The following is a 13,585-nucleotide window of genomic DNA, read 5'->3' as shown; positions in this document are numbered from 1 at the left end:
GGAGCGCCGAGTGCCCGGTGCTGCTGTCTTATCTGAGCCGCGGCAGCCAGGGCGCACCCCTCAACCCGCAGGGCCTCCGCAGCTGGGATTAGGAGCTGCAGGGAGCCAATCCCCCCGCTGAGCTGTGACAGCACCGGCAGGGGTGTGATTCCGCTGAGAAGTCCCCCAGCAGTCCCGGCTGACTCAGCCTCTCTCCTGGGAGTGCCCAGCAGTGCCCCGCGGGGGGGGGGGGCCCTGCAGGAGACCCCAGGGCTCTCAGTGGGAGGCAGAGCCTGGGGGGGCACTTCCCCTGCAGCCAAGTCCTCGGATTCCCACCCCGCCAACGGGGCTCTTTGGGACACCCTGGAAAGAGGGCCCCCATCCCGTCCCAACAGCCCGAGGCGTCCAGAGACCCGGCTGCTGTCTCTGCAGGCCCGAACGGGGACACTGTGGCCCTGCCTGCTCCCTCCACACAGCCACCCTCACCTCTCTGACACAGCCTCCCTGGTCCAACTCCACTGCCAGGCACTTCATCCGAAGGGGTCACCCACTCCCCCAAGCCCCCCGGGGACCTCTGGCCGCGAGCGCCCACTGCAGAACGTTAAACAGGAGACAGACCCTGCAGCGGCCTGGGAGTGTGGCCGGGGATCCAGACTCAAGGCCTCTTCCCCCCACTCCCGCCCAGTGGGGGGCTTCCGAGCTGAACCCACAAACCTGGCCCTTTTGAGCACAGGGAACCTGCAGATGAGACTTCCCTCACTCGGTGCAGAAAGACCTCCCCAAAGGAAACGCCTCTGGACCCCGACCCCTCTGGGCTCCCACGCCCACGCCCACCCCCCGCGGACCCTCCAGGGCTCCCACCTCACCCAGGCCCAGCGCCTCTTCCAGCGGCCCCACGGGGCGCCTCCCTCCAGAAGCCTAACTTAGGCCTGACAATGCCAGGGTCTTTTCGCCATCGGTCGCCCCACTCAGACCCCTCTGGTACCTACGCCCTCCGACTCGTCTAGCGAAGAGCCCATAGTCCCCCCACAAGCCGCCACCCCTTTTTAATCGACAAGGATTTCTCCAGCTCACCCAGGTCCCAAACTAACACTGGAACCGTCCCCTTACACCACGGGGGCCCCATTTCCTCCTCCCCCCCCCAGGGGACTCCCGAGCGTCCCGTCCACACAGCCGGCCCAGAGCTCCCCTCTCACACCCGGACCCCCAGCACCCACAAGGGTTCCGTCCGCCTCGGGGCGCCCCCTCGATCCCCCCGAAGAGCAGCCAGCCTCGCTCTTCTCCGCAGCGCCCGGGACTCGCCCACCCAGGACCCCAGCAGCGCCTCGGGGCCGGGCCCTCACGCAGCCGGTGCAGCCTCTGGGCCCCGCCGCGCCGCCCACAGGCCCCTCCGGCCCCCACCCGTGCTTCCGGCCACCGCCTGCTCCTCCTCCCCCGTCAGGCCGCGCCAGTCGCCGCAGCGGGGCCCACCGGCCAGAGGCGACTCGGGGATTCTGGCCTCGCTGCAAGGGCCTTTGCGGGCTCCCGCCCCCCAGCCCAAGCCCGCACTCCCCGGCCGGCCCGGCCCGGCACCCCCGCTCACCCGAGCCCGTGGTGGCTGCCATCTTGCGTCGCTGGAGCTCGAAGGCCGGCCCCTTCTTCACCCCCCGCCCGTCCCGGGCCCTTCTGCGCAGGCGCGCGCGCAGGCGCAGACGCCGGCGCTGACGCTCGCTCCGCCCACAGGCGCGACCCGCGCCCGGCGAGGTTTTTTTCCCTTCCTTTTTAGAACAGGAAATCTGGGCCTGCGCTAGGGCCCAGCAACCCGCGAGCCTCCCCCGGCTCAGGTGCCCGGGAGGCTTTGGGGTGCTCTGTGAGGAGGTGGGCGGATTCGTGCGAGGGCGCGGTCGCGGAAGGCGGAGGAGAAGGGAACGCCGCGGGGCCGAAGGCGCCGGCTCCCTGGGGCGTTCCCCGGCCGGTGGGCGCCTCGTCCACTCCCGCCCTGGTCAGCGGGAATGTGGAGAGGAAGCGGAGCGGCCCGGCGGCTGCAAGTGGCCGGGTCGGCCGTGGTCCCGCCGCCCCCTGGCCGTGGGCGTCCTGGGGCAGGGGAGGCATTCACCCCCACCCTCCCCGTGTCTCCCCCCCACCCCCTCCCCGTGTCTCCCCCACCTCACCCCTCCCCTCCCCGTGTCCCCCCCGCTCCACCCCACCCCTCCCCGTGTCTCCCCACCCCATCCCCTCTCCTCCCCATGTCTCCCCCACATCACCCCCTCCCTCACCCCACCGCACCCCTGCCCTTCACCTGCCTCATCAGTGCCCTCCCTCACCCCACCGCACCCCTGCCCTTCACCTGCCTCATCAGTGCCCTCGTTCACCCCCAGGTGGGTTGATGAGGCACCGCCATGTCGCACCCCTGGCCGAGGTGCGGGGTGAGCAGCAGGTCCCTGCCCTCGGGCAGAAGAGATCCGGCAGACACCCAGGAACCCGCTGAGGGGTTATGAATAGGAAACGGTCACTGACACCAAACCGGGAAGGGGGTCGTGTTCCCGGCAGCCCCGGGACAGCAGGTGCAGGGACCTGGCACGTCTTTGCGGATGAACGCCAATGAGCCCGGCCTGCAGCGCCTCCTGTATCCCGCGTGCGGGTGTGGAAATGCAGGCGGTGAGAGGCAGGAAGCCGGCTGCAGGCCAGGGCCCGGCGCTCGGCCGAGCAGCAAGGAGGCGGGATGCCCTCGCCAGCACGCCCAGCTCGCCCTTTCCCGGCCCAGGGCCCACTGTGCGTCTCCCCACCCCATCTGCCTCCGCTTGCCCGTGGTCCTGCTCAGAACGGTCCTGCTCAGAACCCTCCAGCTAACGCCTTCGCCGGCTGCCCACTCCGCCTGGGTGAAATACAGACTCCGCTCCAAGCCGAGCAGTCGGGGGCTTAAAGGGGATCTGCTAGGGGCAGCTCCTGGGGGCGAGGACTCCCCAGGGCCACGCAGCGGGGATGCTGCCCTACCCACAAGGCCTGGCCCCCAGGGCTGGGAGGGAGACGGGGCCTGGAGGCTTCTGCGCTGCCAATCCTGCCAGCCAGGTCCCCATCAGCCCTGCACGCTGGATGCCCCCTGCCCCAGCCGCTGCTCTGCCAGCACCTGTGAGCACACCGGCTCCTCCCTTCCTCCCATGTTTCACACCTGGGAGCCACACCAGCCCTTCCCTTCCTCCCATGTTTCACACCTGGGAGCCACACCAGCCCTTCCCTTCCTCCCATGTTTCACACCTGTGAGCCACACAGCCCTTCCCTCCCTCCCATGTTTCACACCTGTGAGCACACCGGCTCCTCCCTCCCTCGTCTCCTGGTTGAATGCTGCCAGCTGCCGGGGCTGAGCCAGGCTGAAGCCAGAAGCCTGGAACAACATCTGGGCGTGCCACGCGGCTGGCCAGGGCCCAGGCACCTGCGCTGTCCCCTGTGTCGTCTCCCCGGATACACCTTATCTGTAAGCTGGAGCGGAGCCAGCTGAGCCCAGGCTCTGCAGAGTGGCACGTGGGCATCCCAGGCGACATCTCAACCTCCGCACCCCGGGCCGGCGGCAGCACTGGCTCTGGGGTCCCCATGCCATCCCTGTCTCAGCAGCCAGAGCAGTCAGCCATCACTGGCTCTCCTCGTGCCCGGCCTGCCTCCTCTCCCGCACCGGCCACGGGCACGGTCGTGGGGAGCACGGACAATGGCCACCGTGGGCTCGGGGGCGCTGGGAGGCGTCAGTAGAGCAGCCGTCTGGGGCTCACTTCCGGAATGGACTTCTCCGGGCTCGAGTGCCCCTGGCTCCCTCCCTCTGCCGCGTGACCTCGAGGACCCTGGCGGGAGAGGCCTCCTGGGGTGGCCGTGCAGAGGAGAGGCGCGCGGGGCACGCAGGGGGAAGCCAGCGCGTACCCAACACCGCATCCAGCTTTTCAATGCAGCGGCTCCCACTTTAGGAAAAACAAGTGAGGCTTAAATGTTTACTCGCACAGATTCCTCGGGAACTTCCTGCAAGCGAAACCCACAATGCCCATTCCTTTGCGGGGCGAGTCCCAGGTGGAGCGGCCCGGGGCATGCTGGTTATTGTAGTCCCGGTGGGCCGCGCAGCCCGCTGGGAGTTGTAGTGCGCCCGCACGACCTCGGAGAGGCTCCGCCCCCTCCCCGCGCCTGCGTCGTCCGCGCTGTGTGCCGTGGTGGGAATGAGAGCCCTGCCCGACTGTTGGGAAGCGTGGAGCCGTTAGAGTTCCCAAGAAACGGGCTTGGCGCTCTGTGCCGCCCAGGACGGCCGCGGCGCTTGCCGAGTGGCGGGCTGCATCTGAGGTCGGAGAAGTTAGAGGGCTTTCCAGGGCCGGTGACCGGAAAGGCGACGACTCGGTTCTGGGAGCTCAGCGCACCTGCGGGCTCCGCCACCGGGGAGGAGGTGGCGATGAAGCGCTTGGAGCAGAGTGAGGAGGCCGAATCAGGCCGCCGCGAGGCTGGCCTGCAGCCCCGTGTGCCCGTGCGGACTGGCAGGTGTTTGCAAAGCGCCCTTCTCCTGGCCACGCTGGAGTGGCTCCTCCTCTCGACAGTAGGGGGTTGTGATGGTTGGAGCTGCGGCAATGTCGTGAGACCATGAGGCACAAGCTTGAGGCCAAAAGACTCGCACTGCGGATGCCAGCACAGGGCTGGGCCTTAGGCGCTGTGGGGTTCAGCAGCTGCTCGGTGCCGGCTCCCCATCAGAGAGCCCGGGCTGGAGTCTTGCCTCTGCCTCCCAGTGTGCCTCGGAGGGGTCAGCGGGCGGCCCATTGGCACGACCTGGGGTCCTGGGTCCTGGAGTGGGGGGCCGGAGGCCGGGGCAGGCCGGGGGAGGGCACGGCAGGCGGCCCCCGGCGTGTGGCACCGCTGCCAGTGGCGTGCAGGGCGCGCGTGGGGAATGACGAGCGCCGAGCGTGGCTGAGCGCAGCGCGCGATGGAGCCGCTAGCATCCGCAGCCACCACGGGGTCGGGGCGGCGGCCGGACGTTGGTTTACCCCTTTCTCCAGCCGGCCGATTCTCCGCTTGACCTTAGCCGGAAGGCCGAGGAGCCACGGCTGGTTCTCATGCAAGTTATTTTTGTAAAGTCTGCCTTTTGCATCAGACTTGTGGTCGGGAAGCGGGAATGGAGGCGCGGGCTGTGAGGCTGGGGCTCAGGGGGTGACAGAGAGGTGTCTCCTTAACTTATGAGGGGCCCTGCAGCTCCCCAGGGCAGAGCGGAGCGCCTCCCAGGCGGGCGATGCCCAGCGGGCGTTCAGCGAGCTCCAGGTCGCGGGGCTGTTCTCACCCTCGCAGTGGCAGTGTCGTCTCCCAGGCGAGCGGAGACACAGAGAGGCTACGTCGTGCGCCCGGCGTCGCCGGCCTGAAACTGGTCGGCTGGGACTGGAACGCCGAGGTTTTCTTGGTTTGTTTTTAACAAAGGTTTATTTATTTACTTGAAAGAGTTGCAAAAGGGCTTGGGCCATCTTCTACTGCTTTCCCAAGGCGCATTGGCAGGGAGCTGGATCGGAAGGGGAGCAGCCGGGACTTGAACCAGCGCCCATATGGGATGCTGGTGCTGCGGCGATGGCGGATTAACCTGCTGCGCCACAGCGCCAGCCCTGAACGCCAAGCTCTTAGCCTCCCAGGAAAAACAGGAAAAGGACACGTACAGATAGGAAGATGCGGCTGCCTTGTTTCCTTAATCTGAGAGGCAGGGAGAGAGGGGGAGAGAGGGAGGGAGAGGGGGGGAGGGAGAGAGGGGGAGGGGGAAGGGAGGGAGAGAGGGGGAGGGAGAGAGGGAGAGAGGAGAGAGGGAGGGAGAGAGGGGGAGGGAGGGAGAGGGGGAGAGAGAGAGGGGAGAGGGAGGGAGAAGGAGGGAGGGAGAGAGGGAGGGAGGGAGGGAGAGAGAGGTAGAGGGGGGAGAGAGGGAGGGAGAAGGAGGGAGGGAGAGAGGGGGAGAGGGAGAGGGGGTAGGGAGGGAGGGGAGAAGGGGAGGGAGGGAGAGAGAAGGAGGGAGGGGGAGAGAGGGGGGAGAGGGAGGGAGAGAGAGAAGGAGGGAGGGAGAGAGGGGGAGGGAGAAGAAGAGACTGAGGGGGAGGGGGAGGGAGAGACTGAGGGGGAAAGGGGGGGAGAGAGGGAGGGAGAGAGGGGGAGAGAGGGAGGGAGAAGGAGGGAGAGAGGGGGAGGGGGAGGGAGAGAGGGGGAGGGGGAAGGGAGGGAGAGAGGGAGAGAGGGAGAAGGAGAGGGAGAGAGGGAGGGGGAAAGGGGGGAGAGAGGGAGGGGGGAAAGGGGGGAGAGAGGGAGGGAGAGAGAGGGAGAGGGAGGGAGAGAGGGGGAGAGGGAGAGACTGAGGGAGAGAGGGGGAGGGGGAGGGAGAGAGGGAGGGAGAAGGAGGGAGAAAGGGGGAAAGGGGGGGAGAGAGGGAGGGAGAGGGGGAGATAGGGAGAGCACCTGTCCCGTAAGCTGGTTCCCTCCTCAGACGCCTGCACCAGCAGCTGGGGACGCAGTCCGGTGTCACGTGGTGACAGGACCCCGGCTGCTGGCGCCGTGAGCACGGCCTCACTCCGCGAGGTGTGCATTGGCAGGGAGCTGGAGCCGGGCTCTTCAGCGTGGGACACAGCTGCCTGACCGCCTGCCGCAAATGCCTCTTTGTTAAAAATTAATTTATTTCAAAGGCAGAGTCACAGAGATGCAGAGACAGAGAGGTCTCCATCTGCTGGTTCACTCCCCAAATGGCTGCAACAGCTGGAGCTGGGCTAATCCAAGGCCAGGAGCCAGGAGCTTCTTCTGGGTCTCCCCCAAGGGTGCAGGGCCAAGCACTTGGGCCATCCTCTACTGCTTTCCCAGGCCGTAGCAGCCATTTGGAAATTCGCCATCATCTCACCTGGCCCATCAGATTCGGTGTTTGTAAGATGCAGGTTTTTACAGACGTCTCTGACATCTGGGTGCGTCTCAGAACCAGCGACACCTTAGAGTCCATGAAATACAGTAGGAGAAGAGCAAATTACAACCGCCTATCAGATTGGCAGGGAAGCGAACACTTGGTAACAGGCCGCGTTGGCAAGAGTGTGGGGAAACGGCCGCCCTCTAAGGGGCTGAGCGCTCAGAGCGGCACAGGCTCGGGAAGGCGTGGCCGGCGAGTCGGCCTTAAATCACTCTCTGGTGCAGCGATCAGATTCCCAGCGTTTGACCCTTTGGATCCACGGCCCCCAGGGGGGAAGACCTGGGTTCTCTGTACAAATGAGAATGAAACCAAGAACGAAAATGACCTCAACGTCTAAGGAGGGGGATCAGAAGGGCGAGGCCGTGCTCTGTGGCTGTGCAAGGGGCAGGCGGCTCTCTGAGCCTGATGGCAGGCTTGTCTCCAGACTGTGTTGAGTGAAAACGGGCAAGGCGCAGAGCTGGCTACGTACCTCGCCTCCTGTGTGAGAGGAGGGGAGGCAGGGGCTGGCGCGTGGTGCCCCGGGCTCAGCAGGCGCCTGCAACGCTGCCACCCACATCGGAACGCTAGTCCCAGTCCCGGCTGCTCCGCTTCCAATCCAGCTCCCTGCTTGGGCCCCGGCCCCCACATAGGAGACCCGGATGGAGCTCCTGGCTCCTGGCTCCGGCTCAGCCCTATCTCGCTCGCTCGCTCGCTCTGTAACTCTGACTTTCAAATCTTTTTTTTTTGTTTTGTTTAAAGAAAAGAGTATTTAGAAATTATGTGGCTTATCCAAAAAGGGTTATGGTTGGTGCCTACAGCCCTCCAAAGAGAAGCGAGGACACAGAATGTGTGACCCGCCCAAGTCCGGCCAGGAACCTGCTTCCCCGGCGTGTCACCTCCACGTCCACCAGCAGAGAGCAGCACCAACCTACACCAAAACCAAGCCAGCCCTGCACTGGCTGGGAGGGGCAGCAGCTGCTGGCCCATAGACTTATTATGAAGATTTATTTATTTGGGAGGCAGAGTTACAGATAGAGGGAGATAGAGAGAGAGGTCTTCCATCCGCTGGTTCACTCCCCAAATGGCTGCAACAGCCAGAGCTGAGCCGATCTGAAGCCAGGTGCCAGGAGCTTCTTCCGGTTACTGCTTTCTCAGGCCATAGCAGAGAGCTGGATTGGAAGAGAATAGCTTGAACTTGAACCGGTGCCCATATGGGATGCCAGTGCCACAGGCAGCAGCTGTGCTGGCTATGCCCTGGCGCCTGTTAACCCGCTGTGCCACAGTGCTGGCCCCCATAACTAAATCTTTGTAAAAGATGTACTTATTTATTTGAAAGTCGGAATTAGGGGGAGAGGAGAGGAGAGGGGAGGGGAGGGGAGGGAAGGGGAGGGGAGGGGAAGAGAGGATCTCGATCTTCTATCTGCCAGTTTATTCCCCAAATGGCCAGGACTGAACAAAACCAAAGCCAGGAGCCAGGAGCTTCTTCCAGGTGTCCCACATTGGTGGTGGGGGCCAAAACACTCGGGCCATCTTCTGCTGCTTTCCCCAGGCCATTAGCAGGGAGCTGGATCAGAAGTGGAGCCACCAAAATACGAAGTGGCCTCCGTGTGGGACGCTGGCGCTGCAGGCAGCGGCTTTACCACGACGCCAGCCCCTCTGACTTCTCTCCACGGGGCTATGAGTCCAGCTGCCCTTTGTATTTCTGAAAGATTTATATATTTGAAAGGCAGAATGACGAGAGAGGGAAAGACAAACAGATCTTCCACCCGCTGGCTCACTAGGTGCCTACAACAGGCAGGACCGGGCCAGGCCAAAGCCAGCAGCCAGGAACTCGCATGTGGGTCTCTCCGGTGGGTGGCAGGGACTCAAATACGTGAGCTAACATCCGTGGCCTCCCAGGCGTGTTAGCAGGACGCTGGATCCGAAGTGAGACGAATCAGACTCTGATATGGGATGCGGGCCCCTGAGCAGCAGTTTAACCCACTGTGCCCAGCGGTTGTCCTGCACGTGCTCTCGGGAGCCTGGTGTCCCTGGGTCCCCGTCTTCCCCTGTGTGCCCCCTGTTCTGGGAGTGGGCACGTTTCTCACTGGCTGCCTGCCTCCAATGGAGTAGCAGGTGCTAAAATGCCTGGGCTCTAGCTCCGCCCCCAAATCCTACTGGGTCACCTGTGGCCTCAGGTACGGTACAGGAGCTCCGTGCCTGTTTCCCCACCTATAAATAATGCAGGAGTCCGCACAGCTGCGGGGCCAGAGCCAGCTGCCCACGGGCACGAGAGAGCGTTCATTGGACGTTGACTGGCACCCTTCTGCCCTGCCCCCGGAGGCGCGTGCCTGCAAGGCCCCGATCTCCCCGGCAGCCCTAACTTGAGACACACCTCGCTGTGGTGTGGACAAGCAGTCTTAGGTTTGTAGCTTCCGGTGTTGAGGAGAAGTCAGGCTCTGCCTGGACGGGCTCTCTGCCTCGGGCAAGTGGCTTGGCTTCTCTGCACTTAGGTGGAGGTTTCTTGCTGGCTCAAGGGGACGTTTGGAAGGGCCCGGGAACAAGAAACCAAACTGCTGCCCCAGCCACCACGGGGTTTTTGTCATGTGGCCCGAGTATCCTCCTGGGGACTTTCCTCCCTTCTGTTGGCTTGGAAGGGGTTGGTCCAATCCCTGCCACTCTAGGTGACCAGTTGGAACACTCCACTCCCAGGCAAAGCTGATTGGTTCAGAGCTAGGCATGTGACCAAATCCTGGCCAATGAGAGCCTGCCCTGGGACTCTGACTGCACCTGCTGGGAAGGCTTTCCCCAAGGAGATCGTTGAGCTAGTCCAGTGTGGAGTCTCAGGAGAGTAACACAGGGGTCAATGCTGTGGCACCATGGATTAAGCTGCTGCTTGGGACACCACTGTCCACTATTGGAGCATGGGTTTGAGTCATGACTACTACGCTACAGCACCTGGGAGAGCAGCAGATGGCCCTAGCACTGCTGCCCACGTGGGACACCCGGATGGAGTTCCAGGTTCCTGGCTTCAATCATTTGGGGAGTGAATTGGTGGATCGAAGATCTCTCCGTCTCTCCCTCTCTCTAGCTCTGCCTTCAGCATATATACATACAGGCCAGTGCCGCGGCTCACTAGGCTAATCCTCCGCCTGCGGCACCGGCACCCCGGGTTCTAGTCCTGGTCGGGGCGCCGGATTCTGTCCCGGTTGCCCCTCTTCCAGGCCAGCTCTCTGCTGTGGCCCAGGAGGGCAGTGGAGGATGGCCCAAGTGCTTGGGCCCTGCACCCGCATGGGAGACCAGAAGCACCTGGCTCCTGGCTTCGGATCAGTGCAGCATGCCGGCCATAGCAGCCATTTGGGGGTGAACCAAGGGAGGGAAGACCTTTCTCTCTAACTCTGCCTGTCAAAACATAAAAAAAAAGAATATATACATTCATACATAAAAACTCCAGTCACAAATCACAGATGTAGCTCTGAGCAAACTTTAAAGAAAATGAGGTTATAGGACTGGCGCTTGGCGTAGCAGGTAAAGCTGGTTCCCACATGGGCGCTGGTTCAAGTCCCGGCTGCTCCAGCTCTCTGCTGTGGCCTAGGAAAGCAGTGGAGGACGGCCCAGGACCTTGGGCCCCTGCACCCACGTGGGAGACCTGGAAGAAGCTCCTGGCTCCTGGCTTCAGATCAGTGCAGCTCCAGCCATTGTGGCCAATTGGGGAGTGAACTAGCAGATGGAAGACCGCTCTCTCTCTCTCCCGCTCCCCACCTCCCCCTCCCCTCCCCTCCTCTCTATATAACTCTTTCAAATAAATAAATCTTTAAAAAAAAAAAAAAAGCCCACCTGTGACTATCCTGCAGCTTTTATCGTCTCCATCTCCCGGGGTTTTTCTCGCGTTCCCACCGCAGAGCCCATCCAGCCCAGACTGGCGTCAGGTCTGCGGCGTTCATGCTCCGCCCCGTGCCCAGCACATAGGAGCTGCCTTAGAATCGCGGAACCCGTGCAGTACCCCATGCAGGGCAGGCCTGGGGCGCTGAGGCTCAAGCCGCTACCTGCGGTGCCGGCAGCCCCTCCGAGCACGGGTTCAAGTTCTGCCTGCTCTGCTAATGTGCCTGGGAACACAGCCGAGGACGGCCCAAGTGCCTGAAACCCTGCCACCCACGGCGGGGCCCTGGATGGGGGTGGTGAGTTCCCACCTGACCCAGCTCAGCTGACACAGGCATTTGGGGCGCGAGTCAGTGGGTGGAAGGTCTCCCTGTCTTTCAGTTGCTCTGCCTTCCAAAAAAATAAGAATAAATAAACCTGAAGAAAGAGAGACGGGCAGGCCGTGGCTCCCCAGCCCCCCGGCGTCTGGGGCTCTGGGTTAACAAACTTCCCCGCTCCAGTCCAGCTCCAGTCACTCTGGCCGCCTCCCCAGATCTAAACCTCAAGTGTGCTCCTGCCACAGGGCCTTTGCACTCGCTATCCCAGCAAGAGGCCTCTTCCCCTGGTGCTCTCCCTGGCGGCCCCGGCTCTCACAGCACCTCCTCGGAGGCCCACCACCACCACCACGTGGCCCCAGCCCTGCTTTCCGGTGTAGGTCCATCCTGTTTGCTTCTCTCCACAAAGCACCATCTGAATCTCTGTGTGCATTCACGCATGTTTATTGTCTCTCTCCAGGAGGCCGGCTCCACCGCGGCACCAGGGCAGGTCCTCGCTGTTCCGCTCCCTGCGCACCCCAGGGTCCAGGCCGGGGCCTGGCACACACTGGGTGCCACTGAGCATTCGCTAAAGGCATTCAAGAACAGGCATCGGCTTCTGTGACACCGCCGTCACGATCCAACCGGAGAGGCCGCTCCTCACCCGTCGGGGTCCTCGGCCCAGCTGTCTGCGAGCAGATGGCACAGGCCAGGGTTGGGGGCAGCCGGGCGGGGGTGGGGCCTCACCCTCCAGGCTCCTTAACTCCCCCCTCACCCCAGCCGCCCAGGAAACACCACGAGGCAGCCAAGGTTAAGTAGACTCTTGCTGCTTTGTTACAAATATATTATGTACATCCAAAACGTGACAGTAAAATATTACTCCGTGTTACAGAAAAGATATTAAGGCTTTCTATTATTTACATTAAACAAGCAAGCACCTTTAAAAAAAAAAACAAACAAAAAACCCCAAAAAAGCCGCCCTCTTCCTGACACCCCTGGCCACGGGGGAAGCCGTGTCCTCGTCCACACGACTAAGACCCTGGGCAGGGACTGCGCAAACGCAGCCTCAGACTGGAAACCGCGCATCTGGCCCGAGTCACGGGGCCGGGCGGCGGAGGGCGCATGGGGGAGGGGCAGGGGTCCCAGACAGGAGACTGCAGCCGCTCCCTGCCGGGGCCTCTCCCAGCAGGCTGCCCCGGGGCCTTTGGGTGGACAAGCTGGGCCCGAGGCATTGGCTCTGCATCCACCTCCGCCCTTCCCCCACGCCTCCAGCGACCATGTGCAGCAGGTGGGTTTCTGGGGACACAGGGCTGTGCCTGGGAGCTCCCTGCACCCCTGGGAGCAGACGGACAGGAGGACAGAGGTGGCTCACCGACCCCAGCGTCAGCCACACAGCAGGCTGCCCGGCGGGGCGGGGCTCCCTCGGCAGCCAGGATTGGCAGCGCAGCTCAGGTGGCTGGGCGGGGCCCGAGGCAAGGAAACAGGAAGGAAGTGAAAATCAGTGGCTCAAGTATTCTGTGTCACGAGGGGTGGGCGGGGGTGCCCGGGCCCAGCCCAGGGGGCGTCTCTCCGCCTGGGGTGGGGCGGGGAGGCTGCAGTTTGGCAGATGGCTTCGGTTCAGGGACTGGGGGAGGTTGGCAGCCAGGCAGCGGCTCGGAGGAGTCACTTGATCTTCTGCGCCCACTTCATGTCGTCCGCCCGCGGCTTCTCGCCCGTCAGGGCCTGGATGAGGTCCTCCAGGCGTCGCCAGAAGCCCATCTTCTCCAGGGGGTAGTTGAGCCAGCCTGCCGGTGGGAACGGCCCGGGGGCTGAGTCGGGGAGTGGGAGCCCCAGGGGGGCGGGTGGGAGCTGGCCTGCAGGTGCGGGCGCCCAGCTGGGAAATCCAGCAACGGGGGCCTCCCGCTTCCGACCCCCCCACCCCAGTCATTTCCTTACCGCACACTTCCCATCTGTGCTGGGCACAGCGGCTTATCCGGCAGCCCAAGTGCCAGTCTGCCAGGCGGCGCCCCTGGTTTGTCCCACGCCACCTTCCTCTGCTTTACCATAACCCCACCCCACGTCGTTAGCCCTGTCTTCCTGTTTTGAGTTGGCTCTCCCCAGCCAGGACGCCACCTCTGACAGGCTGGGCCCCACGCTCTCCCACTGCCAAGCTCGGGCCCCGGCAGATCACCCGGCACAGGGCGGGCGCTCAATCAGTGCCGCTCAAAATCCTCTTTCGCCCCTGGTGCAGCCTCCCTCCCCACGCCGGGCAGATCCTCCTGGGCTTCCGCTTCCAGGAGCCCAGCTCAGGCAGCCGCGTCGGGATTTGAACTCAGCCCTGCCTGAGCTGATCTAATCCCGCACCTGCCCTCCAGGGCGCCAGACTGTTAACCTGCAAGACCCAGCTTAGCTTCTGCCCCCGGGAAGACTCACACACTCAAGAGTTGCGGCTGGCGCGGTGGAGCACCTGCTGCGTGCCAAGCCCTCCGCACTGCCCTCTGCCACCCGCGCTCGGCCTGGAGACGGCGCCGTGGGAAGGAACGGCTGCCCCACTCCCCGCCGGGGAGTCCGAGGCTCCCGAGGGAAG

At 63.8% G+C, this 13,585-nt stretch overlaps 2 protein-coding genes and 1 long non-coding RNA gene across 9 annotated transcripts in view; 1 reads left to right on the top strand and 2 right to left on the bottom strand.

Annotated features, from left to right (window-relative positions):
* The window catches only part of UBE2V1 (ubiquitin conjugating enzyme E2 V1), a 28,169-nt gene extending 26,484 nt beyond the window's left edge, over positions 1-1,685 (bottom strand). Inside the window, exon 1 of one of the 4 annotated variants that reach the window (XM_070051698.1) lies at positions 1,562-1,685. In XM_070051698.1, the coding sequence (XP_069907799.1) occupies positions 1,562-1,583 (22 nt within the window). In that variant the 5' untranslated portion in view covers positions 1,584-1,685. Of the gene's footprint in view, positions 1-1,196; positions 1,362-1,561 lie in introns of those variants that run through there. The other 3 variants (XM_070051696.1, XM_070051699.1, XM_070051697.1) reach the window with 3 other exon arrangements.
* A 936-nt stretch (positions 1,686-2,621) lies between these two features.
* LOC138844276 (uncharacterized) lies at positions 2,622-11,916 on the top strand. Its single transcript, XR_011379836.1, has 2 exons — positions 2,622-4,464; positions 11,501-11,916. It is a non-coding gene; the product is annotated as an uncharacterized lncRNA (long non-coding RNA).
* Positions 11,469-13,585, bottom strand: part of PEDS1 (plasmanylethanolamine desaturase 1) — a 20,281-nt gene continuing 18,164 nt past the window's right edge. For 3 of the 4 annotated variants that reach the window (XM_070051691.1, XM_070051692.1, XM_070051694.1), the window contains exon 6: positions 11,831-12,803. In XM_070051691.1, coding sequence (XP_069907792.1) covers positions 12,682-12,803 — 122 coding nt within the window. In that variant the 3' untranslated portion in view covers positions 11,831-12,681. Of the gene's footprint in view, positions 11,709-11,830; positions 12,804-13,585 lie in introns of those variants that run through there. The other variant, XM_070051693.1, reaches the window with a different exon arrangement.

Source organism: Oryctolagus cuniculus, chromosome 11 (assembly GCF_964237555.1).
Source record: "Oryctolagus cuniculus chromosome 11, mOryCun1.1, whole genome shotgun sequence".
Classification (NCBI taxonomy): domain Eukaryota; kingdom Metazoa; phylum Chordata; class Mammalia; order Lagomorpha; family Leporidae; genus Oryctolagus; species Oryctolagus cuniculus.
Note: the sequence above shows the minus strand (reverse complement) of the source record. Positions and strands in the feature narration are given on the sequence as shown.